General features: G+C 38.7%; 2 protein-coding genes across 3 annotated transcripts; one reads left to right on the forward strand and one right to left on the reverse strand.

Moving 5' to 3' along the window:
- Positions 1-7270: 7270 nt before the first annotated feature.
- LOC136235189 (kinesin-like protein KIN-7G) lies at positions 7271-15227 on the forward strand. The gene is made up of 12 exons (XM_066024745.1): positions 7271-7850; positions 8740-8829; positions 8930-9030; positions 9136-9249; positions 9346-9427; positions 9507-9574; positions 9677-9739; positions 9862-9986; positions 10791-11127; positions 11808-12719; positions 13460-13749; positions 14451-15227. Exons 1-12 carry the CDS (start codon positions 7586-7588, stop codon positions 14770-14772), a joined length of 2769 nt encoding a protein of 922 aa, XP_065880817.1. The 5' UTR covers positions 7271-7585; the 3' UTR covers positions 14773-15227.
- Positions 15228-15346: 119 nt separating this feature from the next.
- On the reverse strand, positions 15347-19734 carry LOC136235190 (protein ACCUMULATION AND REPLICATION OF CHLOROPLASTS 6, chloroplastic). 2 transcript variants are annotated; one of them, XM_066024746.1, is made up of 7 exons: positions 19394-19732; positions 19091-19321; positions 18749-18973; positions 18205-18465; positions 17147-18101; positions 16269-16405; positions 15347-15717 (listed from the first exon to the last, which is right to left on the reverse strand). In XM_066024746.1, the coding sequence occupies exons 1-7, from the start codon at positions 19670-19672 to the stop codon at positions 15430-15432; spliced, it is 2376 nt and encodes a 791-aa protein (XP_065880818.1). In that variant the 5' UTR covers positions 19673-19732; the 3' UTR covers positions 15347-15429. The 2 variants fall into 2 exon arrangements, 1 of the variants encoding a protein (XP_065880818.1); XR_010691710.1 differs by having other exon boundaries at positions 15581-15717; positions 17151-18101; positions 19394-19734.
- Positions 19735-19777: the final 43 nt, after the last annotated feature.

A 19777-nucleotide genomic window follows, 5' to 3' on the forward strand; every position in this document is an offset into this window, starting at 1 on the left:
TTCCGAGGCTTCTGAATTGGTGCAGACCTTTGTCGGGCCTTGTCTTTTAGTCAACGGATCATTGGTGCTGTCCTGACAATCACTCAGCTTGACTTAATTGACGTTGCATTCGATCTTTATCTTTATCTTTATCAGAGACTGAGTAACATTCTACTCAGCGTCTTCGGGCAGCTTCGTCTTTATTCTGTAGAAGACTTTTCTCTTATGATGCTGAGTTGTGTTCTACTCAGCTTCTGTGGCTCATGCTGACTTCGTTCTGTCTTACTTTTTATTCCTGTTCTCATTTATTAATATACTCAACATTGAACAAACACATTAGTATAATTAAATCAAAGCACTTAGATTTAATTGTCTTAATCATGGGATTAACTTAGATAATTTTGTCAAATCAAAATCATGTGGAAAGGTGTTTCAAAAAACACAACATCATACTAGCTAGATTGGTCCAAATTGTGTAAAGGTAAGGGCCAATGAGGGTTGGGTTTCCATGATTTACATGCTTTTAACTTATTGCTGCTCGGGATGCAGGGATGGAAACTTATTCACACTCCTCACACTTTGGTAAGTCATATTTACAAAGCAGAATATGTTCCCTTTCATATGGCAATAATCCCAGTATGGTTTGGCGAAGTGTTTGGAGTGCAAATAATGTCTTACAACTCGAGTTAAGATGTAGAATTGGCAATGGCAGAGCTGTCCGGTTTTAGACAAGATATGTGGGTAAAGGATGTAGCAAATTTCAGAATTAATTCCGCTTGTCATCATAGGATGCGAGTAACTGATTCTAGGTGCCTGACACAAGCATTCGAGATAGGGGTAAATTGTTTTCGTTTCTTGAACATTGGGAAGCAAAAAAGATAAGTGAGATCGTTATTCCTTTTATTCTATGTAGGGCATATTGATCTAGCAGCATACTAGGGACGAACGATATTCTTCCAAATCGGTTCATCAAGCACTCGATGTTTTTATAAGTGACAAAACACCTATATATGGCTGGTCTGAATTATTTTATCTTAATCTATGCCCAAAAATCAGATTTTTCCTTTGGAAGTTATGTGCTCACTGTCTTCCTACACACATCAAATTAGCTGCTAAACATACATCGGTCCTTATAAGTTGTATACTATGTGATTCTGACGTTGAGTATGGATGGCATTTGTTGGTTTTGTGTCCTTTTGTAGAATTCTATTGGAGTGCTGCAGATTTGCAAGTTCCGGATAGCAGCTACGAATATGTAGACGAATGATTCCTTACATTTTGTAAAACAGGCAAACATGAGTTAGTGTAGGGGGGCGGAAATGGTGTTGTTCACCATCTGAAAGCAACGTAACAATAAATTCTGGAACCAAAATGTTTAGACAGCCGCATCCTGTTGGACCAAACAAAAACTTACTATCAGGAATGGCGGGACAACAAGCAAGATGATAGAACGTTGCAATCGCGTTCAACAGGATTGGACATCAGATCGAGAATAAAATGGCGCAGACCAGTGATTAATAAGGTAAAGTATAATTCGGATGTAGTAGTCTCTCCAAGTGAAGGGAAGTGTGGATTGCGGGCGGTGTTAGGGGATAGTTGAAGGTCATTTCCTAGCTTGTCGAAGTGAAACGGTAGACAAAGTTGGAACCATGGATGCCGGAGGAGGCGGTGTCATTGCGGAACAATATTGCTTGGGTGGCAGAACTGAAATACCAGAACGTGGTGTACGAGATAGATGCGAAAGGAGTTTGTGATAGTGTTCTTGGAGGCCGGTTGGATATCTCAGATTTTGAAAGTATAACACAAGACTTTCGCCAGTTGTTTGCAAATAATCCAAAATTTTCTTTGCTTTTTACTTCGCGATTAGCGAATGAGGCGAACCGTTTAGTGGCTAGACAAGCGTATTTCATTGTTACGAGTTTTCTTTCCAATGTAGTTCCTCTCGGAATTTTTTTTATATATATTCTATAATATAAAGTGACCAAACTTTAAGTGGGTTACTAAACCCAGCCCCATTTTCACACTTCCAGCCCCGGAAAAAGACGTAACCGCCCTTGAACCAAAAACTGAAAATTTGAATCCCTCCCAAAATCTCTCAAAGTCTCCCAAATACATTTTCATCCGAATCAAAGACAACACGTTTGATGGAAGGCAATCCATTATCACCGAGAGGAGACGGAAATGATGCTGTGCCTGAATTCGAGGTATTTTTCCGATTGAACTTCCTTGCATTTCTATAATTTGAATTAAAAAAAAATCTGGTTCGGCACTCGGGCGTGTGAGCATCACGCCTCGCCATATGGTGGGGCGTATGAGTATCACGCCCCACCACATGGTGGGGCGTGATAGCCACACGCTCCACCATAAGGTGGGACGTGATGTTCATACGCCCCACCATGTGGTGGGGCGTGATACTCATACGCCCCACCACATGGTGAGGCGTGATGCTCACACGCTCGAGCATATTTGTGGCTGTTTTTCGGGTTTAGACATCGAAACGCTGTAGAAATGTCACATTTTGGAATGTAATGTTCGTTCTTTATCATTTACAGGAGGTTTCGTGGGAAGAATTTGACGAAAATGGCATAGGTTACAGCTCACAGTTTTTTCCTAAACAAACGTTTCAAACATATCATGAAGCTGTTAACTGGGCAAAACAGACAGCAATTGGGATCAGGTTCGAGTTAACCACAACGTCGCACAAGACGGGGCGCAAGTCAAAGTGGATATTGGTTAAATGTGCTCGTGGTGTTAAGAATTATAAAAGGAAAAAGGATATGGATATGGATGTTATATTATGGAAGAATACAAAAACAAAGTACTGTGGTTGCAAATTCCAGATAAAGGTTATGGAAATCGCTGAATTGGGCGGTTGGGTGGTGAATGGGATTCCTGGAGATAGAGGACAGCACTGTCATCAGTTGGCTGTATATCGTCAGGGCTACAGACAGATGAGCAGACTAAGCCCGGCTTCCAAAAAACTTGTTCGTGAAATGAGTTCAGCTCAAGCTAAGCCTTGTGCTATTTTTGCTGCAATCAAAGAAAAACATCCGGAGGATTGCCCGACACAAAGACATATCTATAATTACAGGGAGAAAATCAGGACTGAGAGCTTTGAGGGTCGGGATTTAATCGGTCAGTTTTATCGGCTTGCTATAGATAAGGACTACATACATTGGACGCAAGCGGTGCCGGGCAGCAATGTCGTGACTCACTTATTTATGGCACATCCAACATCGATCACACTGTTCCGATCTTATTACTTGTTTGTTGGTATGAATTCAACATATAAAACAAACAAGTATAAGATGCCATTCTTTGAAATCATTGGAATGACGCCTTCAAACAAAAACTTCTTGATCTCCTATGCAATCATGAAGGATGAAACTGATGATAGTTATATGTGGGTGTTACAAAAATTGAAGCTTTTGCTCTAACCTGATGTGCATCCGACAGCCATTGCTACAGACCGGGAGTTAGGACTGATGCGGCCGGTTCGTGAGGTATTTCCTCATAGTCATCATTTATTGTGCACATGGCATATTAATAAAGATGTGGAGGATAGAGTAGGCAAGTTGAGTGGAATGAAGAGGTTTGGTGAAATTTTTAAGAATTCCAAATGGAAACGTATAATTGAAGCACCGACAGTAGCCGAATATGAGGCGGCAGTGGTAGCCATGAAGAATACTACTGGCAACTGGCCTCATATGATAGATTACGTGGAGACCACATGGCTAGTGCATAAAGAGAAGTTTTGTCGAGCATGGACGAACAAGGTGTTGCACTTAGGAAACACCACAACCTGTCGAGTGGAGAGTTCACATGCACAGTTGAAACAGTGGTTGAATTCATCTACTGGTGCACTCGATGCAGTGTGGGCGAAGGTGCACAAGGACATTGAGGCTCAGATCGAGGCGATCAAGTAAGACATTTATTTTGTTATTTGCTTTAATCTTTTAAAATTTAATAAATTAGTTTTGTAATCCTTCACTGTATATAATCAGATACTCACTCGAGGACTCGAGAAGAAGATCTGCGGTGAATCACTATGGAGCACCTTTCGCATATCTCGACTTACACGTTTCACATTACTGCTTGGCTGTACTAAATGATGAGCTCAAGCGTATGCACGGATTGAGTATGGATGTGGTAAGTGAATGCGGATGCGTGTTGCCCATGACTCATGGCATTCCGTGTGCATGTGAGCTTAAAACATATATTGACACAGATGAATCGGTCCGTGTTGACCGCATCCATCCTTTTTGGAGATCTCTTGCGTTTGAAGGGTTGAGTGACATACCAGTTACTGCTCCAGTATATGCTGAAGGGTCTGAGGATCACCGATTTTTTCAATCTCTTGTGGAAAAGGTTGAAAAATTAGATCCTTCAATGGTGCGTAGCATATCGATGATGATTCATGATCAGATAAACCCGGAACAAAGTGGCTTCAAAGAACCTGAGGTCAAAGACACTGTTAGGGGTAGACCAAAGGAAAATTCATCAACAAAACGAAATCCGAGTGCATGGGAGTACAATCAGGCACCACGCGGTCGAGCACGGTCCTCAGGTTCGAGGAGTAGTCGTAGTCGAGGCCGTTCCTCATCCTCATCTGTGCATAACAGCCAGATGCCGGGTATATTTTATTTCATTTATATATATGTTGAAGTTAAAGTAAATATATTTTTATTGATAAATTTCATATATTAATATTTTCAGTCGGATTTGATGCGAATATCGCCGGTTACCACCATTTACATCGGGTTCAATGTCTCATCGTACCATTTATTACTGGATTCTATGATGTTGTAGCAGATGGTAATTGTGGATTTCGTGTTTTAGCCGATGCCATCATTTATAACCAAGAGGAGTGGAAGCTGATGAGAGTGCTCATAGAGAATGAGATGCGGGCAAACCGTGATCTGTATGCGCCAGTGTACGGGAACAGATTTGATGCTGCCATCACACGTATTAAATGGGCAGGAGCGGGTTGTGGTGAGTCCGGATGACTTATATGCTGTTGCATCTGTATTGAACGCAATAATTTTTCTCTTTACTACACAACAGTTAGGATGTTGCACTATACTGCCGATGCGTTCGGACGATGGAAGACCACCAGAGCGAGAGATTGTGATTTGTCATTTGGGGAGTTATCGTCACTACATACGTCTTTATTTACATCCTACGTTTCCAGTGCCTCCCATTGCCACCCAATGGCGTTTATTTTGTCATCCGAGTGTTCGTCACTTGGAGAATCTATACGCTGAAAGGAGAGAGGCTTGGACTAGATTATATTAGTTTTATATGTTGTGATTAATAATATTTATTAATTAACTTATATTATTTTTACTGATTTTAGGACTCAATTGTATGATATTTTTAGGTTTTAAGTACAATTATGTAGTTACGGGTTTAACGGCCTATTTGCGGGTCTAACGGACTATTTACGGGTTTAACGAACTATTTACGGGTTTAACGAACTATTTACGGGGTTAAAAAGCTATTTTTTTTGCCAATCCGACACGCGGGCGTGTGGCTATCACGCCTCACTGCGTGGTCGGACGTGATAGACACACGTCTCACCGCGTGGTCGGACGTGACAGCCACCTGCCCGACCTTACGGTGAGGCGTGGGGCTATCACGCCCAACCACACGGTGAGGCGTGATATCTATACGCCCGACCGCGCGGTGAGGCGTGATGGCCACACGCCCGCGTGTCGGATTGGAAAAAAAAAACAGAAATTCCCCTCCCTAAAACCCATGAAAGGGCAATTTCGTCATTTCAAGGGGCTAGGGGTGGGAATTAGGGGCTGGGTTTAACAACACCCAACTTTAATTAGAAAAGACACAAGACATTATTGCTATTCGTCGCCTCTATTTGCCTTACCGTCGCCTCCTGTTTGACATTTTTGCCCTTTTCATTTTTCATTCAAAAAAAATGAAATTCTCTCAACCCCGAAGAACAAAACGAAGAAAAATCATGCCTCCAAAACAATGAAAAATACTTGAACATCTAAGTTTCGTATTAACCAATAATCTGAAATTTAACGAATTTAACTTGAAACGAACTTTTTTTTTCGTTGAATTTACTCTAAACGGGTAGCCCATACGGTCCGGTCCATGGACCGACCGTATGAACTACCAGTTTTGCCTAGGCAAAATCGGGTAGCCTACCCGTTTTGCCTAGGTAAAAAGGGGTAGGCTACCCGATTTTGCCTAGGCAAAACTGGTAGGCTACCCGTTTTCCTTTAGAAAAACGGATTTATTTATTTTTTAATTATAATAAATATTAAAAATTAATTGGACGCCTCAATACGTATTTTTTATTTCCAATTTATCTATACGTTTTTCTATCCAATCAATACATCATTTATCAATAATTGAATTTACGTTCTAAAAGATAAATAAATATAAATTAACAAATAAAAATTAATTGCACGTGTTATTACGTATTTTTTATTTCCAATCAATAATTTATATATACGTTTTTTCTATCCAGTCAATACATAATTTACGTATAATTAAATTTACGTTGTAAAAGGTAAATAAATATAATTTACCAAATCAAAATTAATTGGACACTTCAATACCGTATTTTTTATTTCCAATCAATAATTTATCTATACGTTTTTTCTATCAAATCAATAAATAATTAATTAATTTTTAATATTTATTATAATTAAAAAAAATCCGTTTTTCTAAAGGAAAACGGGTAGCCTACCAGTTTTGCCTAGGCAAAATCGGGTAGCATACCCTTTTTTACCTAGGCAAAACGGGTAGGCTACCCGATTTTGAAAAGGGTAGCCTACCCGTTTTGCCTAGGTAAAAAGGGGTATGCTATCCGATTTTGCCTAGGCAAAACTGGTAGTTCATACGGTCGGTCCATGGACCGGACCGTATGAGCTACCCGTTTAGAGTAAATTCAACGAAAAAAAGTTCGTTTCAAGTTAAATTTCAGATTATTGGTTAATACGAAACTTAGATGTTCAAATATTTTTCATTGTTTTGGAGGCATGATTTTTCTTCGTTTTGTTTTTCGGGGTTGAGAGAATTTCAATTTTTTGAATGAAAAATGAAAAGGGCAAAAATATCAAACAGGAGGCGACGGTAAGGAAAATAAGGGCGACGAATAGCATAACCCTTAATTTATTACTACCAAGAGAGTGAAGAGAGAGAATTAAGACGCGGGAAAATCGTGGAGGGTAAAACAGTAATTTAGCGTGGGCATGGTTTAGAGGCGTCAGCTTGAGAGAAATTCAAGCGAGAGAAAAAGGAGGGACATTTTTCAGTTTGAGGCATCTATGATCTATTTTCTTCTCTCTTTCCCTCGTTTCCTCTTCCAAAGGAACAGAGACAGAGAGAAAGAAAGAGGAAGAACGGAAAACGCTTTTAGCCGTGAATTATTCGGCTGATTCGTTTACCTTCTTTCTCTTCTTTCATGGCGTCATCAGATCATCAAGAGTTATGAAATATAGCATTCAAAATTTGGCTTGCAATTGATCATTCGATCATTTTCACAAACGAGTTGAAGAGCCGAGCAATTCATTGATTCAATTCAGGTTAGCTGAACAAATCCGAAAGAGAAATATTAAAGTTTAGTATACGAAACATGACCATGGGGAAAATGAGTATCAGAGGACGAGACGAAACGATGAGCATCGAGTCATCCGTTTGCGGAGACGAGATGACATTTCGAGATACTGAGGGATCAAATGGCGAAGAGAAAATTTTTGTTTCTGTTAGAATGAGGCCTTTGAACAACAGAGAAATTGCGAGAAATGATATCTGCGATTGGGAATGCATCGACGATAACACCATTGTCTTCAAGGGCAGCATGCCTGACCGATCTATCGCTTCTACTCCATATACACTTGGTAAGACAATTGATTATATTGTTTAATTTGTTTGTTATCTTGTGGCAGAAAACTTGCTTAAGCTAGAAAGCTGTTACGACTTTCATGAATACTGTTTTCTATTTGTTTTTTCTTTTTGTTGTTGTTGAAATATCTGAAGGCTGATCTCACTGGAGGTGTCGATGAGGAATGATTCTCAAACAATTCCTACACTTGGAAGAACAAAGTTTCACATGAATTATTAACTCAATTTAACAGGTCGAAAGTATGCTGGCTTTTAATTTATGCTTCTCACTTGCGTTTATGATTCGCTTCGTAAAATTCATGAGTTTTGAATATGTCAGGTCCTTTAAAAGAGTAGTTGTATTGTTTCTTTGTTAGGTAATAATTAGTTTCTGTAGTTTAGTCTAGGCAAGTTTATATTGTTTTCAGGGAACTAACGAGACGACAAGATCATAGCAGATTTGAACTTTTTTCCCTCATGAATTATGCTGCATTAAGTCATTTGTGGAAGTTATCAGATTTTAACGAAACTAACTGGTAGCTGCCAAAACTCAGCTACACCATACTGGTTTTGATGCTACCACGCTTTCTTATCCAAAGCTATAATAATTAATGAAGTCTTTACATAATTAATGAAAAAGTTTACAGAGTCACAGTTTTGAAGAGTCCAGACCTCTCGAATTTGTGCTTCTTATCCAGGCCTGTTTTTGATACATGATTTGATCTATTAATTCGTATTCAAGCGTAGCTATGTTTATATTTGTTTCAGAGAAATCAAATAATCCCAGTCTTTTTGCTGACTAAATTTTTTAGTGTGAAATTGATTGATAAGCTTCTGAGACAACTAAGAAAATCTTGTTATATATATTTTTTCGTTCATTTTCTTATTAATTTTATTACTTGGTAGACAGAGTATTTGGAAGTGAATGCTCCACAAAGCAGGTATATGAAGAAGGAGCCAAAGAAATTGCTATTGCATCAGTTAGTGGCATTAACTGTGAGTAATCTTCTTATCCTTTTGATTCCCTGTATTCTAGACTTTCTAGTTCTGCCTGAATCCTGATTAATATGTTCTAACCGCCAACATGCATCGCCAGCTACTATTTTTGCATACGGGCAAACATGCAGTGGAAAGACATACACAATGACTGGAATTACTGAATATGCGGTGAAAGACATTTATGCGTGCATGGAACAGGTATATTCTGAAAAAGGAAAACTCAAATTGCTCTTTCTAATATCTCTTATCATACTCGTGGAATGAAATTTTAAGGAGATGTTTTGTTGTGTATATACAAATTAGCACAAAGAAAGAGAATTTGTATTGAAATTCTCTGCCATGGAGATTTACAATGAAGCTGTCAGAGACCTGCTTAGCTCAGATAGTAATCCACTTAGAGTCCGCGACGATCCTGAGGTGAATAATGTATTTTTTTCCCTTACCGAATAATGTTGTGATGCACCTTGTTTTAGAGATAAGCGAAAACGTTTTAATAATATTTCACGTCAACAGAAAGGAATTATTGTCGAGAAGCTTCTAGAGGAGACGCTAATTGATTGGAACCACCTACAGGAGCTCATTTCCATTTGTGAAGGTAACAGTTTCAAACTATATGCTTGTTTTATTTCTACTAATGAGAATATAAAATTAGTTTTGGTGTTTAATTCATGCAGCTCAAAGGCAAATAGGAGAGACCAATATGAATGAGAGCAGCTCGAGATCTCATCAAATATTAAGACTGGTATGATGTTTTTGTTTAGTTTTCGTCCTTCCCCGATCCAAATTTGATATACGTGCTTGCTTATTTCTTCTTTTTTGGTTATTGAATGGTGGAATCGTCCAGACAGTTGAAAGCTCTCCACGTGAATATTCGGGTGCTGGAAATTCTATTCTCACAGCTACAGTGGTATGAAGTAACTATTATCTCACAGAATTAGTAATTTATAACTTGAAAGAAATTTGATCTTGATGGTAAAGCTTTTTCATTTATTGTTTGGAAGGATAACATAAATTCGTTTTGTTCCATAGAATTTTGTTGATCTTGCGGGGAGCGAGCGTAATTCTCAAACACTAGCTGTTGGAACGAGATTAAAAGAAGGTTCCCACATAAACCGCAGTTTACTGACCCTGGGAACTGTGATTCGTAAGTTGAGGTGGGAGGAAAATTTTCTTATATGAAGTATTTCCATTTTCATTTAATTTGCAGTTGGAAATTTAGAAAGCAAGAATCATTATTACCTTGAAACTGTTTGGTTAGGATTTATGCAGCATGGTTGACTTTGAATTTGAGAGGATAAAAATCCTAGTGATAGATATATGTCTGTTTTCCTTAATTTTTCAATGCTTACATGCTAACCAGATGTTTATTGTTATGACGCTTCATTTAAACTCATACTTCATATTTGATTTTCTTTTTTTCATAAGCAGAAGCCTTACTGTTATAAGCTTCTCTTTTTCTTTTATACAAATATCAGTAGCATTTTGGCCTTAAAATCTGAAACCTTAAAGTTGAAGATTCCTCATTAGAATTGGAGAAGTTATTAGTATAGTAAGCTTAAGCTCCTGCATTTGAGGAAAAACAGCTGATCTTTCCTTTCCATTTTTTCTCAGTTGAGGAACCCGCAACTTGTCCAGTCTTGTAACCTCAAGTTATCTCTTTTAGTGCTGGTTGCAGCAATACCTTGTCTATCTGAGTGTGTCAAGACTTCATTCATTAGTTTAAACCATTTAATACATTTACTGTTGCTTTCAGTCTATTGCTGCTTAATTTTCACCCGCTTTCATATTTTTGATAAGCACAACTGATGATATAAAGCTATTTTCTATTCTATCTCTGGGGTCATGGTAAAAGCTGTTATAAGTTTCCTTCAGCAGTCCTTTACAACTCTTTTCACATATTTCTTTGATTCGACTCCGTCATATTTGAGTTATGACATATTATTACCTCATTTATGCAGCACGGGAGGAAATGGACACATACCTTACAGAGAGTCTAAACTAACCCGCATACTACAAAACTCATTGGGAGGCAATGCCAGAACTGCCATGATCTGCACTATAAGCCCTTCATCCTATCACATTGAGCAATCAAGAAACACCCTCTTGTTTGCAAGTTGTGCTAAAGAGGTCAGTACTAATGCACGTGTCAATGTAGTAATGTCAGACAAGGTATTGGTAAAGCAATTGAGAAAAGATGTTGCTAGGCTGGAGACTCAATTAAGGAGCATGAGGTCAATTTCAGTCGCAGGTGATACTGCTGCACTAGTAAGGCAGAAAGACCTTCTGATTGAACAGGTAAATACTTGCAATAACCAGTAATATCCTATAAAACAAAGATGAAGGTGCGGTTTCTGGGAGAAAGAGGCTATTTGCATTCACTGTACTGATTTTGTCTGTGTCTTATGCATTTATAAGTACCATATATGCATGTTAGATAATTTATTACTTGGTGTAATTTCATAATGGATGATAAAGATGCCTACTGGTAGAAAAACTTCCAGTGACTAAGGGTCCTTTTCTTTGAAACGAGAGTTCTTGATCATCACTGATTTTTATTAGCTATTTGAATTTGGATTAAGGTCAAATTTTGTCCTCAACGAATGTCGTCTGAGCAATGTACTCAACTTTTTTTTTGGTTCAAATGTTAAGCCTAACATTTTGCTAATCAACTTTGCTCTTAGTTAACAGAAAATGTACAGAAAAATAAAAGACATGTTAATATTTTTCGTACATTTTTCGCTACATGAAGATAAAATTGATGTAGAATTTTTATATGAGGTTAAAATTGATCCAACAAAAACTTTAGGATTAATCAACGCATCCCTAAATACACTCGGGGCATATTGATACCTTAAACCATTTTAATCTCTGCTAAAGCTGTTGCTTTGGGAATAAAAGAAATTTTCTTTGCATGTTAATTAAGCCCTTGAAGAAGTTTTTTCCGGCTGCCTATTCATGAATGGAAAATACTGCAGATGGATAAGGAGATTAAAGAATTGACTTGGCAACGTGATATTGCAAATTCTCGTTTTGAGACCTTGCTAAGGTCAATTGGAGAAGAGAGGCTTTCAAGAGTAGATGAAAATTCAGTATCAGAGGCATCACAAGTGATCAATTACCTTCGCATGAATGCTGGTCTGGCAAGAAGCAGTACTCTGGATTTTGACAGCCAAACTGTACAGACTCTGGATCCTGAAGACAGTTCCATCCTGGATGGCAATATACTGAATCACGGTTGGGACAAGATATCAGAAGCAAATAATGAAGAAACTGAAGGTAGCTGCAAGGAAGTTAGATGTGTGGCTTGTATGAATAGCAAACCAAATGAAGAAAATATGGCCACAACAAAAGCATTGAACACAGATGGATTACCATCAACACAAGAAGATAAAGAGTTGAACCATAGCAATTCTTTTAACTCTTCTGATGCTCTGAAGAGAAAAGTTCAGGAATTGCATGAGACCATCAGCCGTTTAGAACAATTTTCTAATAGCGAAGCAGGTCCTTCTAGCTTAAAAGGCTTGACATTGGCTAGAAGCAAAAGCAAGAAAACAGTTGTAATGACTATCCCATCTGCCTTTTTGTCTGAAAAGGAAGAAGAGACTGAGATGACACTGCCTGCTCCATCCGACGACCCTGAAAGATCAGCAGGCATTGAGCCAAAGCTTCCCGAATCAGAGCCAAAGCTTCTCGAATCAGAGCCAAAGCTTCCCGAATCAGTTCATGATGCTAAAACAGAAGAGGTTAATAACACTAGTGCTTCCACAGAAGAAGAGAGCGTCAAAGAGATAGATATACATGTAGATGATACTACTGTGATAGATTTTAATGCAGAAGAAAATAAAATGGCTGAATCTCCGTCAGAGTTGCAGATAGGTGATGTTCAGGTGAGAAGCTAGGCAAATTTCTCTCTTCATGTTTTCTTCTTTATCCTAACTGTCTAAGGTTCATACTTTCATACTGCATATTGGTTCAGATGCATCTCATTCTCTTCTTTTTTTCTTTTCCTTTTGGAGCCTTGCTGATCATTCCTATTAACTAATCAACATCAAGAAATTATAGATTTTGATAAAGCATATTCCAGTGCTAAATACGATATAACGCTGAAAATTCTTGCATAACTATATTGTATGTAACAAGAGAGATGAGACTGCATATGGGCATAATCCATTTCATCATTAGAAATCACTATTTTTTCATATACATTAGAATGTGTATGTATATTTGGAGATGCTTGTGCAATCAAATAATTATGATTTTCAAGCAGTTTTCCGACCAACTCTTTCAATCCTTGCTTCAAATTTTGGAATTTTAAGAATGTAAGGTTCTATTCCTCATACATGATTTTGTTTTATTTTATCTTTCGTCTCTGAAAGAGTCTGGCATTGGCTAGCTGGCGCTGCTAACCCAGCAGCCCAATTTTAGCGGACATTATCGTGCTGTTTGCTTGATTTCCAGTTGCATTAACCTACTTACTGAAAGAGAAACACACATAGTTTGCTTGATTTCCAGTTGCAGTGATCTATGCATGGGCTTCAAATATCGAAACTGTCTTTGACACCAATTCGATTATTTGCTAGTGTCACACAAAATATATATACATTTACCATGGGGTGTTTGTTTTTAGGTTCCAGAAACATCAACTCAGATAGGTGAAGAGGGAGGGAGTAATGCAAGGCAACGTCGCAGCCACTCGGCCCTGAAATTTCAAAGATACCGGAAAAAGATAGTTGAACTATGGGTCAAGTGCAATGTATCATTGGTCCATAGAAGCTATTTCTACTTGCTCTTCAAAGGCGAACCTTCAGACAATGTGTACATGGAGGTAGAACTCAGAAGATTGTACTTTCTGAAGGAAACATCTACGCGTGGAACGAACTCCATGATAGATACTCAAATTGTATCACCAGCCTCAAGGTAGTTTTTCTATCCTGTCTAGAGAAATTGCATATGCTATCACACAAGCTACATGCCTATTTGCAAATGCTTGATCAATGCACATTCTCAATTTTTTTTTCTGTCAACTTTGGAGGACTGTTTCCTTGACTTTTAAAGGGGGTAAATACAACCATTACCCCTCAACTTTAGCCTTACTAACATGATGATCCCTTAACTTCAAACTCTGGCTTAAAAATATCTACACTTTGACATATATACTAACATAAGTTCAAATTGACATTAACCTATATAAGTACCGGCTGTCCATGTGATTGCCGGTAATTCACACATAAAATACACCCATAGCTCCTTAGTTTTGGTGTTACTAACATGATCTCCTGAGAAAAGGATTGCGACTTACAGGCAATTAAGTGGTTAACCAGTATTTATACTGGTCAACGGTCATTTGGATTTTCATGTTAGTATATGTCAAAGTTAAGGGACTTTTATGTCGGGTTTGAAATTCAAGGGCTATCATATTAGTAACGCTAAAGTTGAGACACCATGGATGTATTTTACCCCTTCTAAAGGTGTCAACTGTGAGGTACTTTTAGTCCTCTTACTTGAATACATGTAATATAGTCAGACACTGTGCCTTCAATTACTGACAAAACTTTACTTCTTTGATGATTCTTCATACTCCTTAAGTAATTAATAACATTTATCATTGTTCATGACAGTATAAAATCCCTCGTCCGAGAAAGGGAATTCTTAGCTAGGCAATTGCAGAAGAAGTACACAAAGAGGGAGAGAGACGAACTTTACCAGAGCTGGGGTATTGACTTGGAAACAAAGCAGAGAAGCCTACAGTTAGCTCGGATGCTATGGACAGACACAAAGGACGCGAACCACATGTTGGAAAGCTCGGTGCTTGTTGTTAAATTGGTTGGACTAGTAGAACCTCGGTATGCCCCTAAAGAGATGTTTGGACTTAGTTTCTTGACCCCATCGACAATTCAGAAATCCTCAAGCTGGAGAGACAACATGTCTTCACTCTTATAAGCTTTGTTTGGTAGATAAGTTCAGCGACGGATCTAAGATTTACTGACGAAGTATGCTTTGGGGTGACGGATCCAAGATTTACTGACAAAGTATGCTTTGGAGTGGTTCGAAGCTTTGGGGTGGTTCATAATCGAAGTATCATGCCCAGTTTTACGGAATTTTTCGTCATTTAACGGTATACCCAGTTTCACGGAAATTTTTCGGCGTTTTCCAGAAACTAATGGGTGCTCATATCCGCGACTCCTCCACTAGATAAGTTCCTTCTTCACATTCTGATACGTAGTTGATATGGCTCTTAAATGCATAGTTTTAGCATGTTAATAGTTGAATGTTCGAGTCCTCTTGTTTGTAAATTTTACAGGGGGACTGGAAAATTTTGTTCATTGACTCTTGCTGATTGAGGCATCCCTTGTATATCTTTATGTTAACCTGCACATAAAATGTGAAAAGATACTAATAAAACATTCCTTTTGTAGATGAATTCTGGTTATTATTGCATTTATGTTGAAAAGCTTATTGCTGGTTTAATGTCCCGGCTCGATATACACACATACATACATGATACCAACACAAATAAGTTGGAAAAGGATAACTGCATGGAATTATCAATAACCATTACAGGCACATAAGAGATTCACGATAGAATAGCGTTCCATTTTACATCATAATTGCCCCTCCAGTGATTTTCCATCCCGAATTTGTACAAGACATCTCGTATCTTGTTGTGTAGGTAGTGTTTTTTGAGGCATTATTCTCTGGGTGAACCGGATCAGTTAAACAAGCTAACTCTTTGAGAGTTGCTTCAACTACTGCTTGTTGCCCATCTACAGAGACTGTTACACTGTCAATCGTAAGGTCCAATAGAGTATAATCATACACCCAACCAAGTTGTGCTATTTCAGCAGCACGTTCCGTCCAGGTTTTCAACATCTCGCCATCCAAAACCTACGACAATTTCTCAAGAGTCAGAAGTATAAAAGACGGGTCAAAAGCATCTGCGTTTGCACTAGAGGTCAGTCAAGTCGATTTTGAGACAATAAAGCCACTAAAGTAGGACATCAGTGTATATAAAATCACTATAGCCGGATCCAGCGACTTACTCTACTGGAAAGCTGATGCGGCGACCACCTCAACAACACATCAGAATCCAAATTTAAGGGGCTTCCACGGGGCAGCCATCTATCGTGCATGTGGCAAAATAAAAATTAGAAGATGACACGAAAAACTCAGCTTTTAATTTTTATTTTGCCACATGGATGCCCTTTCAAGTTGAATTCTAATGTGTTGCTGAGGTGTCACCATGTAAGCTTTTCGGTGGAGAAAGTCGCCCGATCTGGCCATAGTGACTTTATGACATCGATGTGCTACTTTAGTGACTTTCTCGTCTCAAAAACGACTTTAGTGAACACCGGTGTAAATACTTTGTACTTTAGTGACCATGGATGCTTTTGACCCTTGGCAATTGCAGCATAAAGCGAGAGCAGTGTTTCTTTTACATCGGGCAATTTTTCTAGAGAGTGATTGGATCCAAATGCCAGAGATTTAATGTTCTGCCACTTGCGAACTAAACCCTCTGCAAATCTTGCATCCATTCTGGGCAATCCCTGGACAGGTTCGTCGTCTACTGCGATTCCTGCATGATTGAATCTAAATTAGAGAATCTTTTTCTATTAAATGTAAAAGCAATCTAATTGGGAAGCAAAGTATCTTTGAAGGAGAGCCTATAACCATTTTTACCAGTCCAAGGATATTTTTCATATCAAGCTGAACCCAATAATTTGAAACAAGCATCACTGTGAATCATATCATTTGAGATTTCAAGGAATACATAAATCATGAATTTAATTTCTTCCGCAGAGAAATTATAGTACGCCAGGCAAACAACATAATCCACTAAAATATGAACCCTAAACCCTAAATTACCGTAGACTCTAAAATATATGACGTGGCATCAAATTATTTCCCTGCTGCGCAGGGCGTATTATAAAATTTCTGGTGGTTCGGAGTCTTCCTTGGCAGCGTAAGTTGTATGTTTGAATCTCAACTCAATTACATCCCTGACATCCAAAAAGACGAATATATATCTATATAACGTTGAAGTTTCTCACTACATGATCTAGTGATGTGCATCTTTCAGGACATAGAGAAGACTATTCCGGTTGGAAACGCTTAAATTATACTAGGAATACTCTTATCATCTAGGAAAGTCTAGCAGGAATATGTCCTGCACACAATGAGCTATCATCCTGCCATCTGGAATTGAAAATAGCCTACATTAAGCTAAATGGTTAAAATAAGATTCACTTGGCTAACCTAAACATTCAAAATCAAGATTTGATATGTTAACTATTCCAAATATATCATGTAATCGTACCCACATTGATGGTTCCAGAGGTCGTTGCTGAACTAATTTCTTTATTCCGAGCAACAAAATCCTTCCTGGTGGACGAAAATCTTAAGCCAATTAAAGTCAACACTGCAATTGCTGCACCAGCACCCATGATCTTAACACTTGCATCTTTTATGCTATCAGTAATTGATACTTCTTCAGGCACTTCATCGTACGTATATTTTCCAGAAATTGCAGCATTAATATATGGATCATGTTGTTCCGGATATTCTTCACCCTCTACAGCAGGAACTGGATAATTTATGCTATCTCTTTCTTGCAACTCTATGTTCTTCTCATCCTGATTGTGAGAAAACACCTTCTGCAAGGCCTGAATTGCACTAGCCCTTACATTATCAATAACAGCTGTAGCCTCGGCCCCAATCTTCACAATGGCTGCAGCTGCAGCCAAGGGCGAACGACCACCTCCTTCCTGCCTCTCTAAATATCTCAAGACTGTGGGATCATCATAATAGTCCCCGAGCTTACACTGCATATTTTTGGTATCTCTGAATCTTGGGAAAACGACTTCCATCAACCAAATTTCCAAAAGTTTACAAAGCCCCGGAAGATCACTGTCATCATCATCCTGTGAATTTTCCATCATAAAATCTAAAATTTGAGGATTCCTGTAAGGTGAGTTATCACTGTCTAGGCCAAACCATGCACGACACTCATCAATCTCCCCTACAAGAAGCGAACATAGGCCCCTCTCTAGGGCAAAGTCTATCTCATGATTTTGTTTGGGATTATATACTGATGCAGGATTCCCTTGACCTGTTACTCTAATCTGTTGAAGCTGTCGAAATAGGCCATCAGCATCTGCGATAAGCTGAGGCTTCTTACCAATAAAAGCTTGTGCAACAAGGGCAAGTGCCACTGCATAAACTTCAAAACTTTCAGCGGGGATATTATTTGGTGTTGCTGTGAATAGATCGACCTTTCATGGGGGAGATGAAAATGCCATAGGAAAACAAAAACATTTTAACACAATTATAAACAAGTAAAATAAGTAAAAAGGTAAACAACTTAATCAACTCTACCTGCTCAGCAGCTGTCATGCGCAGGAAGGCCTCGTTCATAAAATCTTCACGTGTGAATCCTCCAGCAACTGCTGCAGCTCCCCCTCCTCCAACAGTCCATAATATATTGCGCACTCCATGAAGACCCTCTGCCCGCTTCGTTCGATATTCATCACCGAGTGGTAAGGCTAGAAGTTCCAACACACATTGAGGGGCAATCTCCTCCAATGTCTCGTCGATTTGTGCTTGTAAATCTGGAGCTAGGTTACTTGCTCCTTCCTCCTATGTCCACACACAAAAGCAACAATATAGCATCTGCAAACTTTATAGCTTACAATTTTTCCTAGTAAATCGAAATATTGTTTTCTAATTGCATAGATTGACGAAGGAAATTCCAAAGTAATTTTAATTTAATAGATTAGAAAATGCAGCAGTATAATGTAGTTTCAATAATTGCATGAGAAGATAATAATAGCCTAGAAATACACATAAAATTTCAGCATATCTAAGCAACATTATATAAATTGATTAAGGAGATGTTAAAGGTCATCATGCAGTTTAATACCTGCAAGAGCTTCAAAGCTCTCTCAAGCATCTCAGAGCCACTGACAAAATCCGGCGGAGTAAATGCCATAGCATCCCTGGAAATGTCCACAAAGGCAAGCGCCATAGCTAATACAACATCTTGCTTGAAGGACTTGGGCAGTCTCTCTCTTAGCAAACTCTCTCCAATTTCAAGAACAACCTCAGTATCCCCTGCTTCTTGCAACACACAAAGAGCCCCAGGAACCTACAATTTCCCACCATTATCATCTTTCAATCAGCTACATTTCCCTCTAATCACCCCGCATTTTCTCTAGAGACGTTCAGGAAAAAGAAATTCGAAAAGTGGAGGGAAGTTACTTACTTTGTCCCATGGAATTTCAGTAATTATAGTTTCCTCCTCGTCATCAATCAGCCCCTGATTGTATTCTCTTCTTGATTTAGGGTCCGCAAGGGTTTCACAAGCAGCTTGTAGAATCTGTCTACGGCTAACCAATGCGTCCTGACTAAAGCCGTACTGAGGCGGTTTAGAAACCCTAGATTCATAAGCTCTCCTAATACCATCTCCAAGAAAATGAGTCTCAGCTCCTAACACCTAAACCTTGGGTCCGTCAGAATTCAAATTTTCCAGAGAGAGTGGAAATTAAAGAGAGAAAATTCAATTTACCTGATAGAAATGAAGAGGAATTGAAAGATGACGCTCAGTAGGGGGAAGAGGAGGAGGGACAAGAGTTGCGGTGGAAGAAGAAAGGGAATGTTGGAGGTCGGAGGAGTTTTCGGAAGGAGTAGCAAAGAATTGAAAGTCGCTGAGGAGACGATCGGCCCATTTGCTGGCGGAACAGGTGGTTTTAGGGAAGAATTTGGATGTCTTTCTTGGTGGTGGATAAGGAATAGGAGAGGCAACTAATCTTGGAGTAGCAAAACCGCTGTATCTCACGGCCTCCATTGAAGGCTGCTATGGCTTAAACCCTTCCTTTTTTGGCCTTGATGTTGCTGATCACTTCTCACTGGTTAGTTACTACTGATATGGGATATCGACTTTATTCTTTTA

Source organism: Euphorbia lathyris, chromosome 7 (genome assembly GCF_963576675.1).
Source record: "Euphorbia lathyris chromosome 7, ddEupLath1.1, whole genome shotgun sequence".
In the NCBI taxonomy this organism is placed as follows: domain Eukaryota; kingdom Viridiplantae; phylum Streptophyta; class Magnoliopsida; order Malpighiales; family Euphorbiaceae; genus Euphorbia; species Euphorbia lathyris.

Excerpts from the sequence above, each read along its gene's own strand:
- LOC136235189 (XM_066024745.1), top strand. The coding sequence starts at position 7,586 with ATGACCATGGGGAAAATGAGTATCAGAGGACGAGACGAAACGATGAGC. Across the intron at positions 8,830-8,929 it reads ATCAGTTAGTGGCATTAACT|CTACTATTTTTGCATACGGG; the intron begins GTGAGTAATCTT and ends ATGCATCGCCAG. Across the intron at positions 13,750-14,450 it reads ATTGTATCACCAGCCTCAAG|TATAAAATCCCTCGTCCGAG; the intron begins GTAGTTTTTCTA and ends TGTTCATGACAG.
- LOC136235190 (XM_066024746.1), bottom strand. The coding sequence starts at position 19,672 with ATGGAGGCCGTGAGATACAGCGGTTTTGCTACTCCAAGATTAGTTGCC. Across the intron at positions 18,974-19,090 it reads CTGAAATTCCATGGGACAAA|GTTCCTGGGGCTCTTTGTGT; the intron begins GTAAGTAACTTC and ends GGGAAATTGTAG. Across the intron at positions 18,102-18,204 it reads GCATGACAGCTGCTGAGCAG|GTCGATCTATTCACAGCAAC; the intron begins GTAGAGTTGATT and ends CCCCCATGAAAG.